At 39.4% G+C, this 25,339-nt stretch overlaps 1 protein-coding gene across 4 annotated transcripts in view; it reads left to right on the top strand.

Annotated features, from left to right (window-relative positions):
- The window catches only part of lrp8 (low density lipoprotein receptor-related protein 8, apolipoprotein e receptor), a 248,637-nt gene that overhangs the window by 198,373 nt on the left and 24,925 nt on the right, over window positions 1-25,339 (top strand). For all 4 annotated transcript variants that reach the window (XM_065272696.2, XM_065272699.2, XM_065272697.2 and 1 more), the window contains exons 8-12: window positions 5,427-5,546; window positions 6,034-6,159; window positions 12,175-12,346; window positions 19,042-19,269; window positions 24,529-24,647. In XM_065272696.2, coding sequence (XP_065128768.1) covers window positions 5,427-5,546; window positions 6,034-6,159; window positions 12,175-12,346; window positions 19,042-19,269; window positions 24,529-24,647 — 765 coding nt within the window. The remainder of the gene's footprint in view (window positions 1-5,426; window positions 5,547-6,033; window positions 6,160-12,174; window positions 12,347-19,041; window positions 19,270-24,528; window positions 24,648-25,339) is intronic.

The raw sequence follows: 25,339 nt of genomic DNA on the forward strand, positions 1-25,339 counted from the left end.
AGGTGTTTGCTGCACCAGGAAGTAAAGACTCTCCATTTAAAGGCATAAAGCTTCCTCGTGGAGGGAGCTCTGGAGTGAAGAATGGTCTCAGCAGCCTCAGCTGAGAGACCAGATTCTATGAGTCTGGCCCCCTCAGTGGCCAGACCCACAGTTTCCATAACTCTGGACGGGGGTGAAGAATCGAGCCACCCGCCAGAGAGAGGAGATCCCTCCTGACGGGTATTTCCCAAGGTGAGCCGTCGAGGAGGGACACCAGGTCCGAGAACCATATTCGGTTCGGCCAGAGTGGGGCAACCAACAACAAGCGGACGTTGTTGCGACGAACCCTTTCCAGAACTCCCGGGAGCAGAGCGATCGGGGGAAAAGCGTACAGCCGTAGCCTCGGCCATGGCTGAACCATGGCATCCAGACCCAGCGGTGCTGGATGTGTGAGAGAAAACCATAGCGGACAGTGTGTCGTCTCTCTGGACGCAAACAGATCCACTTCCGCCTGGTAAAATCTCGTCCAGATGGACTCCACCACCTGAGGGTGGAGCCTCCACTCCCCGGGCCTCAGCCCCTGTCTCGACAGGACGTCTGCTCCCTGATTCAGACACCCGGGAATGTACACTGCTCTGAGGGACAGCAACTTCCCCTGTGTCCACAGAAGGATATGCCGCGCCAATTTGTACAAAGGGCGTGAACGCCAACCCCCCTGGTGGTTGATGTACGCGACTACCGACGTGTTGTCTGTCCGGACTAACACGTGACGGCCCCGCAGGTGAGGGATGAAACATCTCAGGGCGTAGAACACTGCCATCATCTCTAGGCAATTTATGTGCCAGCTGAGCTGTCTGGCCCCCCATAATCCATGAGCCAGATGGCTCCCCATAGTTGCTCCCCAGCCTGTGCGGGAAGCATCCGTTGTCAGCGTAACTCGACGGAACTGAGCCCCCAACATCAGTCCTTGGGAGAGAAACCATGGTCTCTTCCAAAGATCTAAGGCACGAAGACATCTGCGCGTGACCTTGATCAGACGGAACGGGTTGCCCCTCGGGGAAAACCCTTTGGTTTTGAGCCACCACTGTAGCGGTCTCATGTGAAGCAGCCCAAGGGGTATCACATTGGACGCTGCTGCCATGAGCCCCAACAACCTCTGAAATTGTTTTACAGTGTGTGACTGGCCTAACTTCACTCTGCCTACAGCCAAAAGAATGGATTCCACACGAGCAGGGGACAGATGTGCCTGCATTGTCGTTGAATCCCATATAACGCCAAGAAAAGCTGTCCTCTGTACTGGAGAGAGCATGCTTTTCTTTGCATTTAGCCTTAACCCCAGTTCTCTCATGTGGGTCAGCACAGCATCTCAATGCTGCGCTGCCATACTCTCTGATTGGGCTAAAATTAGCCAATCGTCTATGTAGTTTAAGACACGGATGCCCCGGAGTCGTAATGGAGCCAGCGCTGCATCCATGCACTTTGTAAATGTACGGGGTGACAGAGATAGACCGAAAGGGAGAACCCGATATTGGTAAGCCACGCCCCCGAAGGCGAACCTCAGGAATCTCCTGTGTTGCGGGAGGATAGATATGTGAAAATACGCGTCTTTTAGATCTATCGTCACAAACCAGTCCTCGGATCTGATTTGTGTGACGATCTGCTTTATAGTTAACATCTTGAACTTTAGTTTTGCAACAGACCGGTTCAGATGACGTAGATCTAAAATCGGACGTAACCCCCCGTCTTTCTTTGGAACTATGAAATAGCGGCTGTAAAACCCTGACTCCCTGTTGTGAGGAGGAACACATTCTATGGCTTCCTTGCACAAGAGAGTTTCTACTTCTTGTTCCATTATTAGAGCCTGCCCAGCACCCACTATGGTAGATAACACGCCGTTGAATTGGGGTGGCTGGTTGCAAAACTGAATTTTGTAGCCCTTTTCTATTATTTGCAGAACCCACTGAGACACGTTTGGCAGGAGTTTCCACGCTGCCAAATTTTCTATAAGGGGGACCAGCCTCTCGAGACTGGCTTTTTGTGTACTGCTTAAACTTTTCCCGGTGCCCTGAACCAAACTGGCAGGGTTCAACCTGGGTGATATTAATGCCTCCCTCCTCGGAGAGAGGTGTTGCGTGCCCCGCGCACGAGTCACACAAGAATATGAAGCCGCTGTGCCCCGAAACACACACTGCGGCGGGGTTAACACACTGGCATCCCGAGGGCATCGAGGAGAGACGGGCACCGTGTTGTGAGGTGACTGCCGGCTCTCCCCGATTGGGGGCTGCCCTCGGCTTGGATGATGTCTGAGCGCGACCGCCCGAACCCCAGTTTTTTTGAGGGGGACCACGAGTGGCAACACTATGCTTTTGCGATGCTCTATATGATGTCGATGGCTGCTCCCGCCCAGCAGCCCTATAATCAAGAGCACGGCGGGGGAGATAGCGTTCGAACGCCGCCGACTGCTTACGAGCCTCCGCAAATCTCTCGACGACAGTATTACCGGCATCGCCGAAGAGACCGGAGGGCGCAACGGGCGCGTCTAAGAGAAAAGCCCTATCTGAGGTTTTAAGCTCAGACAGATTAAGCCATAAATGGCGTTCCGTGGCTACGAGAGCTCCCATCGATCTACCCACGGCTTTCGCAGTTTCTTTAATCGCCCTGAGTGACACATCAGTGACTCGACGAAGCTCTTTAAAAACATCAGACGTACCCCCCGCCTCGGTATCCAAATCTTTAAGTAGTTCTGCTTGGTACGCCTGTAAGACAGCTAAGGTATGCAGTGAAGCCCCAGCCTGCCCTGCAGACTTATAAGCTTTACCCACTAAAGATGAGGTTAACCTAACCGGTTTCGTGGGAAGCGAAGGCGATTTTAATGATGACGCCGCAGCGGGGGAGAGATAGCTCGCAAGCGTCTGCTCCACCCGGGGCATCGTTAAATATCCGTGCTCACCCATCCCCACAATGTTGGAATACATGGTGGCGTGAGGGGTATGAACACGGGCTGAATACGGAGCTTTCCATGATCTCGACAGCTCGCTGTGGAGATCAGGAAAGAAAGGCATGTTGCGCCGCGAAGGTTGAGGTTTCTGTTTTAAAAAGCGCTCATCTAACATACTCTGAGGACGCGCGCTCTGAGTCTCCGCCGGCCAGTCTAATTTTAAGCGAGCCACGGCATTAGTAACAACCTCCATCAAATCATCGAACGCGGGGGACGAATGAGAAGGCTCCTCAGCGTCCACCACGTCGACAGACATAATATCGACTTCCTCGGACGACGATAAATGCAAATCTGGGCTCCCACCCTGGGCGGAAGAAACCGCAGCGCGTGCTTCCGAATCCAGAGACGGGGCACTAGATCCCGCGGGTGAAGGCTGAGAAAGGGGGAGACCCGTCTCAAGCTCGTCCGCGAGATCTAGTTGTGATCCCCACGATCGCAGCTTCCGCTCTGCCTCGGCAGCAGCGGGGCCAGAACCGTGGGGAACACGCGGCTCCCCACCCTCCTCGAAGAGTGCGAGCCGCGAGCGCAACGTACGGAGCGGCATCCTATCACAATGTGCACAACCACCCCTCTCAAGAGATGATCGTGCGTGTTGTGCCCCGAGGCACATAACACAGAGATGATGCGAGTCCTCGCTCGTAATGAAACGAGGACACGGGGAAGCACACTCCTTAAAACTTTGTTTGGACTTAGACATGATAATGACACACACTCGCTTGCTGAGGCACAAAGAGCTGAAGTTGGCTTGCTGGGTGCTCTTTTTATAGCTTCCTGGTTCCCACGTCACCCGCCTATGACGTGTCACTTGACCATTGGACTGATTTGACATACGTGCTTCAGACGCAATCACGCAGAGGGCGTTCCCATAGCGTAGCTTCGGCGACGCAGCTCGAGTTCCCTCGAAGGGGAACAGGAATACGATCACGGAAAAATGCAGAAATTCGTGATAATATCACGAAAAAGAATCAAAAAAATACATGACTATATCACAAAACTTTGTGAGACTGGGTAGTTTGTTGATGACAAAGTACAAAGTAGATGAGGAAAACTAAGATTCCTTTTGTATTCAAAGCACCGCCCTTATTGTTTACAATGCGTTGAATGGTCCGCTGTGATTTGTTGAGTGGATTTATTGTATTCTGCAGAGAAAGAGGACTGACGTTTGTCGTGGTTTGGAAAAAAGTAAGAAAAGATGACAGAATTACATGGCGGATATCGGATTTTGCATAAAAATTAAGAATTTACTTTTTTAAACTGACCAGACACAATACAGATTTTGGTGGTAACTTATTTTTTTTAAATGGCGTTTATCACGTTTTGGAACCAAACTCTTCATATGAATACTTATTATCTATATCTATTTTATTTCTTCTTAAAATTATATATGCATGTGTGTGTATTTAAAGGCGTTCTAAGCGAATCGGTGTGTTGATTTTTGAAATGTGTTTTCAAACAAACTGAGTGTAGTTAACTCCTCCCCCTCCCTTTCGTGCTTTCATGAACGTGCCCAAACCCAACCCCCAAATCCTTCTCGGCGTTTATTGGCTGGAAAACTTTGTTTTGTTTCGTGGTGCAGGTTTGGCCACTGTGTATATTGAAGTTTGTAGAGCCTGGGCTGTCTACAGAGATCACGTTTTTTTACAGTTTGATCAGCAGACAGGCAGCAAGCAGATAGTGAGGAGATGTTTGCTGTATGTAACAAAAAATGGTTTATGGTCTAAAATGCGTGAATTCGCTTAGAGCGCCTTAAAATATACATAATTATTTAACACAGTACACACACACACACACACACATATGATGTAAAGAAACACTTTTATTCCACAAACGATTAGTTGCGATTAATCGTTTAAAGCCCTGTAGATTACCATAATGTCTCTTTTTACTGTGAAAAAAAACATTAACAGTGATTCAGTTAACAGTACAGACTCAATCCAGGAATCAATTATAATGAATTAAGTAAATTACTGTGATATAGAATTTTAGTCATACCACCTACCCATACGCTGTAAAAAGTGAAAGTTGGATTAACTTAAAAAAATAACTTTGATTGGTTAAAAAAATTAAAATAAATGTTCTCACTTTAAGTAAAAAATTTCATTTATAAAGCTTAAATATTTTAGGTGTTACCAATTGAAGTAATTTTTCACCTTACATTTTTCATTTAAAAATTTTCACTTTGTACAGTGTAGCAATAAGAAGAGAAAGATGGGACAATTTTTTTGTAGAGATTAAATAAAAAGTGATGTCTTTAAACCTTTCCGAAGATTGCATCCGCCCCATCACTTTCTCATAAACTCTTGGCACAAACCTGATACTCCACTGAGAAAATGAGAAAGTAACAGCTCCCCTGTCAGCTGCTGTCAGGTTGCCATGGGCACTTACCACCATCCAATTACTGTGGAGCACACTGACCTTTGACATCAGCTTTGGGTTTTTTGCACCGTAGGTCTGAATGAATGTGCCAGTAACAATGGCGGCTGCTCTCACATATGTAAGGACCGGAAGATCGGCTACGAGTGCGAATGCCCCTCGGGATACAAACTACTGGACAAGAAGACTTGTGGAGGTAAAGTGTCCTTCAGACGTTGTAGACTTCTCATTACAATGAAAGTCAACATGAAATCACAATGAGAGGTTTGTTTAAGCTTTAAAGCTATCTGATTGTGTAAAACGATTTTCATTTCTGTAAGAAAACTCCTCAAAAATATTATTGACTATATTGTTTTCTTTAAAGCAGGGGAGACTTTAATAAGATATTCAATATATGTACTAACCAAGTTTTCTGTTTCAAAATAAAATCAACACAAGAAAGAAAAATTCATGGGGACTTTAATATCATTTCAGATGTCAATATTTTGTTTCTATGGGACACCATGTTGTATGCACTTTCTTGTACAAGCACTATAGTTTGTTTACTACTGGCATCAACGTCTTGAAATATTGAGAAACCCCATGATGGTGTTTGAAGGCATCATTTGTCTTGTCTACAAAAGGGCTGTGTTGTCAGGGTTTCTCTGCTTTGTTACTAATGCTTTTTTGATGGCCATCTCCAGACATAGACGAATGCGAAAACCCTGATGCCTGCAGTCAAATATGTATCAACCTCAAAGGCGACTACAAATGTGAATGTTACGAGGGCTATGAGATGGACCCGGTTAGCAAGACCTGCAAAGCAGAAGGTAAGACATTCCTCATCGTCATTCATCATGAAATTTTCACATTCCCCTTAAGAAAAAAGTTTCAAGACTCCATTTTCAAGACAATTACCAGTTGTTAAGCAAACATGGATCTTTCAGTTCTGCCAAAATCCATCTGTGACTATTGCTCAAAAACAATACACATCATCACTTTACAGAGAACTACAAACTCTAACCAGTCATGATGATGAAACTGATATAACAAAACATAATTGTGCAAGTGTTTGTCTCAAAAATGAAAGGAACTTCCCATCTTCCCAAAGCTCTTCCCATCACTCACTGAAGTTGCAGTGGAGATGAAAAGTTTTCTCGCATATCCTAAGAATTTGACAATTAAAGGAGAAAGGAAGGTGTTGCTTTGGCAGCATACTTGTTTGCTTTATAAATAAGATGGTGTTGGTGCGGTACGCAGTGCTTTGAATTGGAATCGTGAGGCTTTTATGAACCTAATGAAGCTCATCTTTTAGCCAGGTTTTATTGCCCTCCATTTGCCTGACCAGCCTCTGTAAAACTTCAGTACGTTTCAAGTGCTCCCGATAGGCTGCGCGACAGCTGGAGGAACCGCTGTCATTAAGTGCAGTGTGTTAAGCTGGCCAACAAAAACCTTTCCCTGGGGCCAAACGGCACATTGAAAACTTACTGAAGTGATTTCTCACTGCAGAAAAGCATGCTGTTGTTTATGTCAAGTCCGTATATGTCTGTAGTACTTATTTTTTAAGTAGCTGATACTTAAATAAGCAACTAATAATTACAGTACCTAAAATCTCGGCAGCCCCTATCCTGATTCCTGATTGGAGCTAAGGTTGGGGATCATATAACCCCCATTAAAATCAAGTACAGCGTTGATTTTTGAAATCTTTCTTTTAAATCTTATGTTAACTTATAAAGCATTACAAGACTTTGCACCTCGGTATTTGGGTCAATGACATGGCGTTATTTATTTTGTGTCCGTATTGTTCAATTAAATGTAAAAGGGTTAAAATTTCAAAATAAATTTGCAGATTACTTGCATAGATTCTCTTTTTTGAGGACCAAGTCTAAAATGTCTAGTTTTATTTCATTTTGAAAGAATATTTGGGGGATATGCAAAAAATGTCAATGTTGTGTAACCGGTCTGTGTCAATTGGTGTAACATAAAAAATGTGGAATAAAATGTAATCATATAGGTTAGTGTAATATGATTTTTTTTTACATACATTTTTACATAATTTGTCAAAGATTATTTAGAAAATATGTCAGGACAAATATTAGAAAAACACATTAAAATTTACATTTAAAAATAACTAATAAAATTATATTTTAAAATTATATTTTTATTTTTATTTTTTTGATGATTACTCTTACATGCCATCAAGGTGGATAAAATATAAATTTTTTCTCATTCTTTGGCGCAATTTGACAGTTACACCATTTGACATTTTCAAGTCTATTCAGTCTTAACTTTAATAAAAAATGTGCAAATTAGGGATCGACCGATATGGATTTTTTTTTTGTGCCGATACCGATTTTTTTTTCATCAGCCTTAGCCGATGACCGATACAGGCTGCCGATTTTCTTGAGCCAATATTTGGAGCCAATACTGCTTTTGCTTACTCAATTTACATCATAAAAATGACACAATGATGGCAAATGTCACAAGTCTCAATTTAAAAAAGTAACATTTATTGAACTTAAAAAAAAAACTATATTTAACAAATAGTAAAAAACAGGTGAGGGTGCTATGGAACCATGAACTGCACTCTCCACAATGATGAGGAACTATCAGCAAAGGATATTGATTCCTAGCACTTTACTACTACAAATATATATAGAGATGAGAAATTAAAACCCGCTTTCAGCTGTCAGGCCAAGATTTCGGTGATGTCATGGAAAGGTTGGTTGTTTTTAGTCACAAGACCGGCAATTGTTTGCGGCTTCCAGTACTCTGTCTGTAAATAATGCCGGAAAAAATCGGCAAACACAGCAGCCACATATCGGCCGATGCCGATACACATAAAACTCATAAAAATCGAGCCGACATATCGTCCGGGCGATATATCGGTCTATCACTAGTGCAAATGTAGTTTTTTTTATTGCATAAAAGTAACATAAATACACTGTGTGCATTGAAATAAACCTGATGCGTGCTTTTAAAACAATTTTTTTTAAAGATTTTTACTTTTTTCTCATCTTGCCAAGCCGCTTGTCACTGACCCATTTAACTGATTTTTAATTACTTGTACAGTTACTCGAAATTTGCAATCCTGTCAGACTTGCCATCCCAAAAACTTTGCTCCATTCTATTGGCGATTAGCCTTTTGCTTTTATGACCCAAAATTATGGGACTCTCTCCCAGTTGATATTAGGGAACGGCCTGGTACCTTATGCATCAGACATGTGACTAACGGTCCATGGGCATGCTGTCTGTGGATGAGACTAGGCTTAATGTTGCTTTGAATGGTAAAGATACACTATGTACATTTGCTCTTTTGTAGTCACTATAGATTTGAAAGGTGTCTGGTCTGAGGTATGCAAAAATTGTTTTGTTGACACTGCTAAGTTACAAATAAGAATTTCAACTAAGATTGCATTTTAGCCATCCTGTATTAATTCTCTTTTAAGTTCACTTTTAAATGACACTTCCTGATTTTTCTTCATACTTTCAACCCTTTTGGTATGCACGGAAAAGCTATTAAATAATTTTAATAGCTTGAGGCTTTTGCCATAGGTATAGCTTTCAAAATGCAAAATAAATAACTCTTTCTTTTTCCTGCGCTCCTTTCATAGGCATATCAGGGAAAGACACATTACAGATAAGGTGCGTTTGTGTGCGGTGCACCCAGACTTTAGTTTTCTGGGCATGAAAACCATTTTTCAGACACAATAGTAACTGCAAATATGACCTTTGGGTTCCAATATGAGATATAATGACTCGTGATATGAATATAGAGTACAGAGAGCGTTTGCTGACCCTGTTTGTAAACCAGACCAACGCGAGCAGAGCAATTTCACACACGTTCAGTTTTGTATTCTTTAAACAGCTGCCAAAACCAAACACAAAAGAGACGATGTCTTTTCATATGAGATATTGACTAGATGAGCAGTCTCCCTTGATAGTGCATACAAGATGAACATAATAATGAACATAATCAGTTTGTATAGATTTGAGGCGACAAATGATACAAATGAAAGACAAAATAGATTGAATTTTTGTCACTTGTGCGGCAGACTGGTTTATTTACTTAGATTTTATTTCGATAGTAATTTGTATAAGCATTTGTACATTTTCCACAGTGCCAAGTGGTCTCAAACTATCTTATTATCATTTATATTTTGTTTTAACATGATGCAATAGTTATTTCAAATTCTGTCATATTTTATGATTACTTTTAGGGTCATATGTACAGGATATCCTTATAAAAATGATATCCTTATATAGCAAGTTTATTGGTCAAACATGGGAACTTTATAATGCACTATATAGCAAGATGTGTGTCCTACGCTTGCAGCTGTGAGATAGGCCTGTCACATACTCTCATTAGAGTATGAGGTCACCCTAACCTGCTGTACTGTGTGTTTCTGAGACAGCGGAAAGCAAACCTCAGCTGTGTAATTCGGCCTTAATGAAAACTCGGGAGAGTGATGTGGCACAGGAACTTATGGAAAAATGACTTGTACTGGGATAACTGCAGACATCTTTCATGTCTGTCTCTTTCTCTTTCCATTGTTACTTGTCAGTCAAGGTCTCCCACATGTCATTTGATTGTCTTCGTGCTTTCCCTTCCACCTGTTCTCTTCCTCACCTCACTTCCTGTCTGTGACTCCGTGGATAGGAATTAATGAAACTGTTTCACGCTGTCTCCGCTCCACATGCTGGATGTCAGCCAATAGGGTGATGCCTGTCTGTTATGTGGAACAGCTTGTGGAGGAAATGTAGTGCCTGTTGGGAACGTGTTGTTTTCGGAAAGGGATTGTCATATTTATTCTGTTATGGTTGTCAGCTGATGGATAGCAGAGGAAATTGTGAAAATAAAGATTTTGATTGAAACCTGTTTGGAAACAATATTTCTAGAGTTCCACCTAGTGGAGATTATGCATTTACCTTTAAATTTCAATTTCACTTTTTGTGTTTGACAAATGATTCTTATATAAATATACAGGAAGTCATATTAAACAAGTACTGACTGTAAGGCGATTTGAATTCTTCATTCTTCTCGCAATACATCTGTACCAAGCACTTCACGTTGATGGACAATAAAAGTTTTATATACCTTTGTCTCTGTGTCTGACACCTATGCTTATGCTTTTAAGTGGTCTAAAAGTTCATTCATTGAACGTTTCTCAACTTTCTCATGTTGCTCGACACACCCACTTTCTGTAACAAAGGTCACTGTGGATTGGATTTGTTAGTGGTTGGGTTTGTACATATTGACCCACCATGAGTTGAATAGACCCAGCATTTATAGAGTGTATAAAATGGCCTTCAGAGTAAAGATGTCATGTGCACATATGGTCATGTAAAAAGAAGCAGAGTCGTGTCTTTCTGAAAGAAATTGCCTTGACACCACAGACGGTCAGTTTGCTTATTGATGTAAATGAGATGCGGTTGAGCTCAAGCTCTCTCTCTTTTTCTCTCGCTTTCTATCTCTCATTTTTTCCCTTTCATTCTAAGATTGATAACCACAGACAGATGGATTGTATGATTGAATCCCGTCTCGTGTTGATAATGAAAATATTTGCTGACATACAGTGGTCCATAAGGGCTTTCTGTAAAGGTGAAGGAAATGGTCTCCATCCAAAACAATCTGGACGGCTTTCCATCCACCTGCCCGACTCGCAAGCGCCGCGGCGAGAACAGCATTCGGTTTTGCCTTGATTGAGCGTAAATGAGTGAGAGATGAATGATGATGGAAAAAGGCAGGAGGAGAATAGCCGACACAAGATCCATCTATCAGCTTCACTCATCCTCTCATCATCACAGTGCCAAACCTCAGAGCTTTTATTGCACGCTCACGGCAACATCTGATCACACAGCAGCTGCCGCTCATTACACTCACACACTTCACTCTTTCTCATGTTCACTCTTGTTTTGTCCGACGATCATGATTTATAGAATAGCAGTTTGTGAAATGTATGAGTATAAAACAACAGTAATTTGGAACATGACTTGATGCCATTTAGTGTCAATACAAACTGGCTATTCAAATGGCAAAATCGCCAGAATTAGCTGTCAGTTTACGAAAACTAGATAGGTAAGCACTTTGTGGACAATACAGTAACTGTACATGATATACTCATGAATTCCAGAAGCTTATTAGAGATAAAAAAGCTCAGTAAAAGAATAATAGAGGGCATGTGAAGAGGACAATTGAGGGTTTGTTTTGGGAACACAGTTTTTTTACGTGAGTGTGCGACAGGTTGGAAATAAATTACACCAATATCAAGCAGAGGTGGAGAGACTAAGTGACTCCGAAACAGTCAGAGTGCCCTTGCTTCTATGCCCTGTGATATTCTGTGCTGGCATGACTGAGCACAAATCACTTTGACTAAGCTGCCCAGCATTACATTTATCCACACACAAACAGATATAGTTGGATAATAGTTAAATGTTTTTGCTCTTCATATATTTGACTTTCTAATTATAAATGAGTTTGTAGACTATGTTCTAATGCGTTTATTCATCTGATGGAGATTGCCTCGTTTCTGTAATCTTTGAAGTGGTTGCTCTCATCATTCACGTTGTATTTTTTTCACGCTGCCAAAAGACAATCTCCCGCAAATTATGTTATATGTTACCGTTTTTAGGCTGAAGTTCTACTTTTGACTTTACAGTTAAGTTCGGCAAGTTCTGCCTATATTGAAAAAACACAAACTTACCACTCAGAGACATCCATTTTCAATCTCCGAACAGTTGGTTGGTTGGATTATTGTGCAAGCTGAATCATTTGTTGTGACTATCCTACAGTTAAACGGATCACTCAATCACTAATGGGAACCTTTTTAATTTTTTATTCACAGGTAAGAGCCCTTACCTCATGTTTACCAACCGTCACGAGATCCGCCGCATTGACCTGGTAAAGAAGGACTACACCCAAGTAGTACCGACCCTAAAAAATGCTGTGGCCCTTGATGTTGACGTTACCACTAACACGATGTACTGGTGTGACCTCTACCATCGCAAGATCTTCAGGTAAGTTTGACAGTGTAAGCAGTGTAATAGCTGTTTAATAGGGGTGCAACGTTTCTTGGTAAAGAATCGAAACGTGCCGCTTTCCTCCCACGGTTCGGCACGCACATGCTACTTTATGTTCATTTTAAAGTGCACCGTTGGTACATGTAGTATAATAATGCAAGTACTCTTAAGTTAAAATGTTTATTGGGCAGAGGTTAAAAACTTTTTAGGTTTTTATTGTTGTAAAGAAGCCTATTGTGACCAAAGTGTTAGGTGTGTGTAACCCAATAAATATTTTTTGATTTGACAGTAGCCTTTTTGTAAAAATACACACACTGAAACCGTGACCCTAAAACCGTGACACACACTGAACTGTGAGTCATTTGAATCGTTGCACCCCTACTATTCAATCATTACTTAAAAATGTTTATTTATAACAAGTGTTAAACATAGACATTGGTGGAGACAGTGCAGGGTTAAAGACTTCTTTTTACATGGTTTCTCCACGCCGTCTCAGCAAGCTAATATTTAAATGCATGAGAACAGCTGCTGTAGACTTACTGGAGATTTTCGCACAGCTACTTGAATAATAAGCAAGTTTGCATATTTACATATAGACTTACCCATGGTTTTCTCTGATTCTCCTAACTTGTATGTTAAAATGGAAGGTAGTGAGAGAACAAGATTCTCTTTTTTTGGCCCTCTCTACCTATTAAATATTTGTTGGTTACTCACAAATTTATGGAATAACACCATGACAGCATGAAAACATATCAATAGTAAAAAAAAAATGCATGCCAATGTATTTTATTGCACATACTGTATGCTTATATTCATGATTCAATTTTTTTATTTGTCACATACAGTTATATGCAAATGCAACCTGTAGTGAAATTTAAGTCTGGTATGCTCTTTTAGACTGTGCAACTAAAACATTTTGAAAAACATATACAATATATACAACTAAGTTATAAAGTAATAAAAGTAGAAAAACAAAACTAATCTAAATAGAACAGAAATTAAGGTAGAGCTGTAGATAAAATGTGCAACCAAAGTGCAGGTGCAGTGAAACTGTGAATAACAAACAATTGCACTGTTTAAATATAGAAAGATCATTGTTATTCCGTAACAATAACAATTCCGTAACAACAACAATCTAGTTTTTCAATAAATATATGTAAACATCTCTATGACAAGGAAACAATAAAAATATTTTTACAATTTTTACTGTGGTGTGAAAAAAACTTTATATTGCAATATAAACATTTTATTAAATTCCACTAAATGCAATTTTTCTGAGCTGGGTAAATTACGTTTTTCTTTTTTTAAGGTAATTGTTAGATAATATTGTTTAATGTTTAGGTATTTTACAGAAAACTTTCTTGCCTGTTGTCAACAATTTTTATTACAAAGAGACCACACAATATTAGTACTGAACAAATGCCATCAAAGTAACAATAACCACATGAATGTACAGTAGATAAAACTTAGTTACCTGGTTGCCCTAAAATGTTTAGTGAATTTGTCTTGAAAATATTTGTTGACGCAGCAAATTTTGTTCACACAACTTTTTTGAGTTAACTAATTTTTCTAAGTTGAATTAACTCAATTTTAAGGCAAGGAGGTAACTTATAAGTTGAACCAACAAATCTTACAGTGCATTTCTTACAACATCACTAAAAGGGCAGCTCACCCAAAAAATTTTACTTACCTTAATTTTATTTCAGTACTGTGCTACTTTCTCTAAAAATTAAAATGCATTAGTTTAGTTATTATGGTGGTCATCACTTTAATCAGATTTAAGAAGTCTAACATTGAATCTAAAACACGTCAAGGAAACTTGCAGTTTTTGCTCAGACATGGAAAAAAATTGGTTTAGTTTAGTATTTAGATATTCATTCATTCATTATGATATTATTATATTGGTATACTGACACATTATTATTTTAATGATTATGACTGTACACTTGAGGACATCCAGATCTCTAATTTAAAACTGAAAAGCTCATAAATAACATTTTGGTGCTTTACAGTGAGAAACACACAAAATACTGTTTTAATTGTATCATTTTGTGTCCTTGCCAAACTTTTGGATAAAGGTGTATTGCAGCATTCATTCTGTATCATGTCTCCCCCTCTTACTCACTGACAGAAAAAAATATTTCTGGAAAATGAGAAAATCAATGTCCTTACCGAAGGACACTCAAAAATGTTATGGGAGGTCTTGCAATCTAAAATAACCGTTTAACAAAGTCATCTTATCAGTCGGACACCAGGTTGTCACACTGCCTGTCTGTACTGAAACAGCAGCTGAATATCTTGTAAACCAATGTTTGTCCTTTACTCTCACGGTGTGTTTATGCACAGGTCTTCAATGACTCTCTCTGAGTCACATCAGTCTCTATGAGCATCTGTAAATCATCTCACCCATCATCATCTCACACCATATGCTTTCCATAATTTACCTCCCACAATAATGTTTCCCATTATTCACCCCCCAGCCTCGAGATGGCTCATGTCATGATGCTGTACGACAGTTCATTATCGCATTATAAACTCTTCAGCAGAGCACTTGGAAGATTAGATGACATGCTTTCATGTGTCTGCAGGCTGTTTAATGTATGTGTGGGGTCCCTGGAAGATAGCGATGGGAACTTGGGATCGGTGGCTTGTGTTATAGGAAATGATTGATGAAACAGTGTTGATGTCATTCAGCATAAACCTCCGCTGAGGCCTTTTGAAATAAAGGGTTGAGTGATACTAGCACATTTTCAGAATTACATATTTTTACCAGTAAGATATCATTAACACATAGCATCGTACCAGTAAATTACTGGTAATCTTACAACTTCTGTTACTGGTGAATTGACAGGACCGATTTACCAGTATTTTTTAGAAATGGTCCTGTTCACACATGATCTCTTAACTCCAATTTACCAGTAAAGACCGTATGTGTGAAAGCAGTTTAATGTGATGCAAAGTTTCTGCTATAATTTAGATATCAGATAGGCAATCCAAACCAATGCTATTTAAGAGAATCCATTTGTCTTGTTCAGTGGCGTAGCAAGTCAGTCCCGGGGCCCATATGCAAAAAAAATGCCCCCCCCAACCTTGCACGTTGGCACTGTTAACTGTGGCGCGCAGGTCTGTTAACAACATATACTTTTAATAAGGTAGTCAAATATTTTTACTTTAAAGGGTAGATTTTAATAAAGAAAAACTAAATGTTTTGGGTATTTTTTGAATCGTGACTAACTTCTCCGCCTTTTCTTTTCTCTTTAAGGCCCCACTTTCATGTTTATATTTGTCCATCCTTATTGTTCATGTAGATAGCCGCTATAGTAACCTCTCACACTGTGTTTTCTTTTTTTTGGAGCGGCGATGCATCATCATGTAAAAAAAAATGATGGCATGGTAGTCTACGGCAGCCACGGAGTGCAAAAAATAATAAATGGAATCAAGAAATGACGGAGAAATTAGACATTACGGAGAAATAAGAAATCACTACACATGATATGCATACAAAAATATATTTCTTGCAGCCACAAATTAAAATTTATTTGATAAAAATTTTTTTATTAAAAGCTGTGGTGGGCCCAGGGCCGGGCCCCCTATTGGCCCGGGCCCATTTGCACGTGCATACCCTGCATGCCCAGACGCTACGCCACTGGTCTTGTTAAAAAAAATTCATCATTGTTTGATCATGGTGTGAACACAAACTAGCCTGTGGGTGGGCTTTGATAGAACAAAGATCATTCTAACTTGTTACGTCTAGCGCTGTTCTTCTTGTTGTGTTTTTGTTCTAACTAGCAACACTGGTAATCTGAGGAACGCTGAGGAAAGTATAATTGAATTGCTCAGACGTTGCTCTTTCATAGATCAAGAGATTTGATCAAGTTCTCAGTTGTCCCAGATGACCCCACCATAGCAGCACTTTTTACTGCCTGCTTAGAAGACATTGCGGCTTGCATGAAGAAACGCCTCCAGCTGAACCTAGCTAAGACGGAGTTGCTTGTATTTCCACCACAACCCACGCTACAGTACAACACGACCTATCCATTCAACTTGGCAACACAATCATTACTCCTTCCAAAACTGCCAGACACCTCTGTGTAGTCTTTGATGACAAACTTTCCTTCTCTTATAGCATCACCAATCGTGCTGTTTTGCGTTATTTAATATTAGGAAGATACGACTTTACCTTATGGAGCATGCTGCATTACCCTTGTAATCTCTAGGCTGGAGTACTGCAATGCTCTTCTTGCTGGCCTTCCTGAACTGTCTACTTAACCAGTCCAATTGGTTCAGAACGCAGCAGCTCAGCTCATTTTCCAGGAGCCCAAAAGGGTTCATAAAACAGCGCTCTTCATCTCTCTCCACTGGCTTCCGATTGAAGAGCATGTCAGATTTAAGGCACTACTACTCACCAAACTTTCACTGGGACCGCTCCGGCATACTTTCACAACTTCATACATTCCTACACCCCATCCAGAGTTTTTCGTTCAGCAAACGATTGCCGTCTTGTGTTACCCTCACAAAGGGGCACTAAATCACATTCCCGCTTATTTTCCTTCACTTCTCCCTGCTGGTGGAATGATCTTCCCATTGCAGTCCGGTCAGCCACATCTCTTGCAACATTTAAAAAACATTTAAAACCCAGCCTTTTCCAAAAATACTTGAGATACTTGACAGATATGCATTTCTATCTCTATTATAAAAAAAAAAAAAAACACTTAACTCTTTCTCTCTCTACAAGTAGTGTTTCAGAATGGAGAAAGCTTGGGTTTCCTCCCTATGACAAATCGCTTTATTGTTTCCTAACCTTTGTAAGTGGCTTTGGATAAAAGCGTCTGCTAAATGTAAATGTAGTTGTGTTTCATTTAGAGTCAACCTGGTCTCAGAAGTTTGGCAAATCAGGTTGTGATATTGTTAAGATCTCTTCTAAAACTCGAATAGAGACATTTGTGATATTTCTGGGTCTTTTTTGGGGAAAAAAATCTGGCAGGAGACTTAATTTGTGATTCTTATCTTAAAGGCGGGGTGCACGATTTTTGGGAGACTTTTTGGGAAACACTTTGGGAGTCAGGCCGAGTACCAAAACATGCTGCATACAGCACATGGAAACAGACATACTATTTTACCTGCAGCTTTTTCCTGTGTGGATGCTGGTCGCGCGGCATTGGTCAAAAAAAATAAAAAAAAATAACACCGTCTAATTTGGAAATGCATTGTTGTAACGCGTTACTAAGACTGTAACGAGTACAATATTATACAAAATTTATTAGTAATGCGTTATATTACTGCGTTACAGAAAAACGAATATATTACTGTAATATGTTATATTTTGTAATGCGTTACTCCCAACACTGGTGTCTACTAACCGACATCGTTGCCTGGGTTGTGTATGTGTGGGGCGGGTCTATCAAAAGAAGGTCCAGATTCTATTGGGTTAGGGGTGTGTTTGTTTAGGTGATTTCAAATGTCAAAATTGGCTTTCAGAGATCGTGCACCCGTCTTTAATTTGTGACTCTTATTTGTGACTTTATTCTTATGGGTAGCCTCATCAACAGTGATATAACATTGGTCTGATGTATAGAGAATGTACATTAATGTTGATCTGAATGTAGGGAAAATCACAAATGAAAATTCCTTAATATCCATATAATTGTTTCTACTTGACAAAAATAACATTAAACAGGAAATAAACTATTTATCCTAAGTATAAGAATAAATGTCTCCAAGCGAGTTTCACAAAAGCTGCACTCATACTGCAATTAAAAGTAAAGATGATTAAAGACTTAAATATGAACTGAAACATTTCTCATCACATCCAAATCAAGATTATCCTCGCAAAACAATACTCTCCATACTGTTAATGTATTTCCTCAAACATAAACATTAGTTTTATTGATGATGTTCAGGTTTCTTTAATCACGATAATTGTAATGAACAAAAAGCTCTGATTCAGTGATTAACATCACGTTGTATTCATCATCTTGCATGTTTTTATTTTCAAGCAGCAAAACAGCATTTTCTGTTCCAGCATCACTTTTTCGTTTTTTTTGTCACATGGATGAATCCGTCGCATTAGTACAGGGTCAGGGAACCTGTTTCTATTAATAGAGCTCTTAGTCAAGCAACTAAGCACACGAAATGTTTACCTCAATCCCTGTGACTTCAGATTCACAGCATCTGTAAAGCCAACATTAAATCAATCATTATCTGCTTTTCTTAAATATATTTCTGGTCTTATTTTGCGTAAAGTTTTCCCAAAGTAAAGTTTGTCTTCGTATTATTTCATCACAATTCATCAACATTACTAGGTGGTAAACTCACTCTTACTGCCAATGACAGATGACATAAATGATACTGAACTTCTTCATGAATGCTACATTACAGGATCAATCAAAGTCTGTTATGTGTACAATACATTTCAGAATGCTTCATATAACAAGCATACCTGCTATTAAGGTGCTATTCAAAAAATTATAAGACATTTGATAAACATGCAGATTTTGCTTTACTTTGCTGCCCATACTGTATATATAAATAACATCTGGACGTCTTAGTTATTCATGTGGGCTTATTTGCGTTAAATCTGCTGGATGCATCTTATATCCTGCCATTGTTTATAAATAGATGTGATGTACCATCTGCTTAAAAATCTCTGAACTTGTGTTGACGGTGTGAATGTGTATGTTTTTGTTCTATAGTGCATTCATCAACAAAGCAAGTGATTCGTCTCAACAGATCACACTGGTAGATGCAGCGCTTCATTCCCCGGAGGGATTAGCAGTTGACTGGGTCCATAAAAATATCTACTGGACCGACTCTGGACACAAGACTATTTCTGTAGCTACTGGTGATGGCAAGAAGAGGAAAGTGTTGATTGACACAGAGCTCGGTGAACCACGTGCCATCGCTCTTGACCCAAGACAAGGGTAAGTAGAGAATATTTATAATGTAATGTTTACACTGCAAAAAATTATTATCAAGAAAAAAAATCTTAGTATTTTGGTCTTGTTTTCAGTAAAAATATCAAAAAATTCTTACATTATTTTTATTTTGTGCATAAAACAAGCAAAAAAAATCTTTCAATTTTCTTGAATTTAGTGTTTAAGAAAAATGTTCAAGATTTGTTTTGCTTACCCCATTGGCAGATTTTTTTTTGCTTGTTTTATGCACAAAATCACTTAAATTTTATATTTTTGGTCTAAAAACTAGACTTATTTTCTTGGGGCGTTTTGCTCATCAAGAAAAAGCATCTTAATTTAACATTTTTTTATATTTTTTTCTGAAAACAAGACAAAATTTTTAGATTTTTTTCTTGAAAATCATTTTTTGCAGTGTAGATGATTTGAAAATTACACACAATATGAAAGCAGTGTTAAACTAAAAGTATGACTTTAAGGCAGGGGTTCCCAAACTTTTTTTCCTGCGCACCCCCTTCTATGTCCCAAACGGGTTGGCGCACCCCCAATCAATCCCCATTTAAAAAAAAATCCAAAAAAGCTTTATTTTCTCACCATAAATACTCATGTTTGATCATGCGCAAATAACCAAGGGCCGGTTGCACTAGCCGGACGTTAAGAAGTTGGGTGTAATAGTCCTACGTCGGGCTTAGCTACGTCCAACATTGTGAAAAATATTTACGCCTATTGCACCATCTGAAACTACGCTCAGCAGAGATGATGCGCGCCCCCGTGTATGTGTTTAACCACTGTGATATTTAGACGCCATTCGAGTTTACTATGGTAAAAAACGTACACTTACTGCCGTCAGCTAATAGATGACATATGAGAGGTTTCCTCATGTTTACCAGTGCGTCATGTGCAGACCCATCAAACACATTAACGAAAGCCTTTACTGTTCGCACAAAAGGTGTATAATAGTTTGCAGATTCATTATAACAGCTCAAGTTTCAAACAAAATTAAATGAAAGCTTTTAATAAGTTCTCTACAGTAAGTATTTATGTATTTTATTATATAATTCATTGGCGGTCTCTTTACCATGCATGAAAACACATTGCTCGCGTATCCTGTGCCCATGTCTCGTCACATTTCATTATTTCTATTTTTGCCATAAAAAAGTCTCTCTCTCTTGGTCCCTCTCCTCCTTCGTGACTAACAACTTTATCATAAGACGTCCCACATGACAGTTTCCCTGATTTCAGCCAGTTAAGCATATTTATAATATATATGGAATGAATGAAACGAGTTGGCACGCATATAGCGGCTGCAGTGCATAACAGAAGAGCAGTGCGTAGAAAAAGACAGCAGCTGTCTTCTACGTTTCTATCAAAAACTAATTAATTATAGTTTTTTATTTAAAATAAAAGCGATTGCAAAGGAAATGTTTACTGTTCATTTTTTTATTTATTTATTGTATGGAAAAATCCCACTTAAAGAAACAGACCGCCATTACATTTTTCCTCTCGCGCACCCCCTGGTGGCAGCTCGCGTACCCCTGGGGGTGCGCGTACCACACTTTGGGAATCCCTGCTTTAAGGGATACTCCAGCCAAATATCAAAATGACCCCATGATTTACTCGCCCTCATGAAATCCGAAATGCACATGTCCATCATCCTTCAGACGTGCACATTTGGTGTCCTTGCTCTTTCAAGCTTTACAAGGGGGCGTGCACACCAAAGCTTTTAGGTCTGCGTATGTTTCCAATGGAAGCTCAGTGTTTTTCTAAAAAACCAGCAGCTGGTAGGTGTTTTTTATGTTGAAAGCCGGCTCTCTGTGTTTTTCCACGTTCAGCGCTAAGCGTTGAGAGTTGAAAAAATATTCAACCTTGGGTGAAAAGCTCAGCTCATCAATGTCAGTTCTCACACTGCCGTCAAATCAAAGTGGAGGAGGGGCGGGACAGATATCACAACAACAACTGGTGCACCGTACAACGACTGATAAACAAAACATAAGTATCACAGTAACCACCTGATGTTTTCAGCCGCATTTAAAAGCTTTGGTGTGCACACCCCCTAATGGTAGAAAACAGGGATCAGGGAACAATTTCTGACTTTAAACCCCAAAAAAGTGCATTCATATTTCACAGAGGTAATCTACATGGCTCCAGTGGGTCAATAAAGGTCTTATGCTGGTAATTGTTGTGATTTTGTAAGAAAAACATCTATATTTTAAACTTTATAACCCATAATAGCAAGCTTCAGGTAAGGATGCCATCTTGTAGTGACATGATTCACATGAGAGTTTTAGCGTAGTGAGCGTTGGTCGCCATAGGTATGTTGCGCAGTGACACTCGTCCAAGATGGCATTGTTACCGGAAGCTTATAATAGTTTATAAAGTTTAAAATATGGATATTTTTCTTACAAAATCACACCCAAAGAAGACCTTTAATAAAGGTATAGTGGAAGATTTACCAGAATTTTAGAAAAGAACTGCCCTTTGGGTTGAAAAAAATGCAACACACTACTGGCTCCCAAGAGGGCTAGCTTTGCTAACATAGCTTACATCAACTTTTACTAGCAGTGATTTTAAATGGATTTCTCCAAATAGCATGCCAAACTTTACCTGTCGAGTAGAAACTTTGTGACTGAGGCATCAGTGGGAAGCCCAACCTGTGCTTTTAGTGCATGCCAGATTGTGAAATATTCTCCAAAAAACACTCTGGTCTTGTTTCTTTTTTCAGAGCCCTTTCTCTTCTTGTCATACAATTCGTAGACACTTTTTCTCTTGCGACCCTCAGACATTTTGAAAAATCATGGTGAGAACGGCAAGCTTCAATGAATGGCTGAAACAGTAGCTGCTCAACACATATATACATATGAAAGTGCGCATGCGCAGAAAGCGACAACTTCCTAGGGGCGAGCACATACTGTAGGACGGCCTTACGTAAACATATCACCAGAATGTTTGATATCTAGGAGGACCAATGGTCCTGATGATCCACCCGTAAAAAATCCTCCACTATACCTTTAACCCATTAGAGTCATGTGGATTACCTCTGTGAAGGATGAATGCACTTTTTGGGGAGGGTTAAAGTCAGCAGTTGTACCCCTCTTTTCTACCATTATGAAGCTTGGAAAAGCAAGGACATTTACTAAAATAACTTAAAATGGGTTCGTCAGAAAGATGATGGACATGTATATCGCGGATTGTATTTTTAGTTGTTGTGTTTAATCATATTTGGGGCATAAAACTGTGTAAGGTATGTTACCAGAAAGCAACGCTGTATGATAGTGGTAAAAATTGTATCAAGCCTTAACAAGACTTAAAACTGCTACATTACCAACCCTAATAGAATAAGCTTTGAAAAATATCTAAATGAAAACATGATAACTGATATTCCTTCCTATTAGGGCATTCATACCCATTACACTATTGCGAAATGTTGGTTTTTGACAAAAACACTTTTACATATGGTTTATTTGACTCCAAATGTAATACAAAAATTGCACATTTAGTTCATGTTTTGAAAAGTGTAAAAACTTTTATAAGGGGAGTTGTTCAATGCAAAAATCTATGTGGTACACATAATGTACAATGGCAGGAAATTATTTAGAAAATGACTGCAAAAATACATGATCATCAAGAAAATCTTTCTGTCGGTATATTTAAAGTCTATAATTTATTTTATTGCCATCTTATATGCATCAAATGCAAAAAAGTAGAATTGTTTTTCTATGGCTCTATACACATCTTTTTTACACATCTTTAAGCTTTTAACACATTATGTGTAATTTTAACACATTATTTGTCATTTTGTGTTGATTTTGTGTTAAAAAATAACACAAGTTGTGTTAAAAGAAACACAAAATGTGTTGTTTCAATAATAACACAGAGATGGGTGGATTCTGGGACAACGCATTTAGTGTGTTGTCCCATAATCAACCCTAATGTGTTGTTTTTAAACACATTCGTTCTAAGAGGCTGTTTACACTTGGCATTAACATGCGTTTTCGTCGATCGGATCACAAGTGGACGACGTTAATGTCAGGTGTAAACGGTGTTCAAAACGTTTTGAACGCGTCCACTTTCGACCACTTTCAACCACATCCAGAGGTAGTCGAAACCACTTTCGATCGGATCGCTTTGGAGTTGCGGAACGCAATGTGGTTGAATGAGTTCGAACAGCCACACGCGACCGCCTTCTCTCCGCCCATTTATCTAATCTGAGGTATTAAACACAAATTTTACGTCTTTTTTTGACTTCTGGCGTGAACATACGGTGAACAGCGCTATTTTTAGCCTTTCATTGTTAAAACTACTCTCCGTAGTTTCGTTTTGAAAGTGTGAAAGTTGCGCGATCCTATTTCATCAATTGTGCCAAAAATTCAGAGAGAGCTCCAACATATACACGTACAAAACACTGTGCAGCATGTATACTTGCTAAACAAGCAGCGGACTCCGACATAATATTAGTTTGCATCCATATAAACTCATAATCACTCCCGCTCGCGTTTGAATGACAGCAGAGAGACTCGCCCACCGTCTCACAGACCACCCCCTCACAGTATTCAGGACAGATGCGGTCGAAAGTGGACAAAAGAGACGGATTTAAATACCAGGTGTAAACATAATGTGTCTCTCTCGTCCACTTGTGATCCGATCGATGAAAACACATCTTAATACCAAGTGTAAACAGCCCCTAAGAGTGTAGATATGACTGACTGTTTGACAGTAGACATATATGTGTGAAAGTATTAAAAGTTAAAATCCTTCTCAAAATGTAAATGTGATCTGAATAAAAACACCACGCCAAGATTTTTCAAAGCCCCATCTTCGCTTCCTTTTATACATACTGTATAAGTTCTTCTTTAACTGCCATTGGATGTGATGAGTCTATACCCTCAGGACTCTTTTTACCATAATGAGTCTATACCCTCAAGACTCTTTTTACCATATTACAGAAGTAGAAGAGCATGAAATACATGCAAATGAGTCCCAAGCTGATCCGCATGCTAGCTAATTGTTGCCTATGGGTAAAATGTCCACTTCACTCTTAAAGTGACATAGCTATTGACTGTTTTTAATTAGCATACATTTACCTTATTACTCCTAAATTTTTGACATGCAACATTTCAAGGTCTTCAGAGATCTTTGCATCGTGTTTGCATAAAAATATGGATCAGGAAATCCAGGAATCTGCAGGTTTCCACATATACTAAATAAAAAAAACTTATTAGGCTTAGACATGATGATTATGTTCAATAAAATCTCACTTTAACCCCTCAGGTTCATGTACTGGTCAGATTGGGGAACGCAAGCTAAGATCGAGAAAGCCGGAATGAACGGGGTGGATCGGCAAGTTCTGGTCTCAGAGAGGATCGAATGGCCCAATGGGATCGCTCTCGGTAAACCAATATTCAAAAAAGACAGTTCTGTTTAGAAATTCATCTTCTTTACTCACAACAAATGTATTCAAATCTTCAAATGTAGTCAGCATGGAAAAACAGACACGGGAGAATAGTCGAAAAGGCAACAATAGATAAAAAAGAAAAACAGATAAATGGTGTAACAAAAGATATCACACTGAAAAGCAAGACAGGAGACGGCTGTTTTTCCAGTGTTCCTCGAACTGATCGTTTCAAACACATCTATTGAAACACAACATGAGAATGAGAAAAACAATAGAAGCAAGAAATATAAAAAACCTTGGTTAATAATGAAAAGCATTCTCCTGTGGGCAACAGGGCTTTGAATCATTCACTTTCATTGTTCCTCATCAATCACCTGTCAGTTTAAGAAAAACTAAATGGAATTGCTCAAGCAATGCTGTCAATATTTTCATTATTTCTGACTCGCTTAGAATGAATGCCATTTGAAAAAGTGTTTATAGTAGATAGACAGAAAAAAGTTATTGACACTTGAGTGGATCTGTGCAGAAATAAATGATTTTTGAATGGGAAAAGGACCGGTAACCCTGCAAAGCTATGAGGTTTGTGTTATTATGTTATTTTTTGTCATTGATTGAGCGTTCAATTGTACTGCAAAGATTGCCTTGGTTTTAAAATGAAATCTGAAAATTTGTACGGTCCCTTCACAT

The sequence above is a fragment of the Paramisgurnus dabryanus genome, chromosome 7 (assembly GCF_030506205.2).
Source record: "Paramisgurnus dabryanus chromosome 7, PD_genome_1.1, whole genome shotgun sequence".
In the NCBI taxonomy this organism is placed as follows: domain Eukaryota; kingdom Metazoa; phylum Chordata; class Actinopteri; order Cypriniformes; family Cobitidae; genus Paramisgurnus; species Paramisgurnus dabryanus.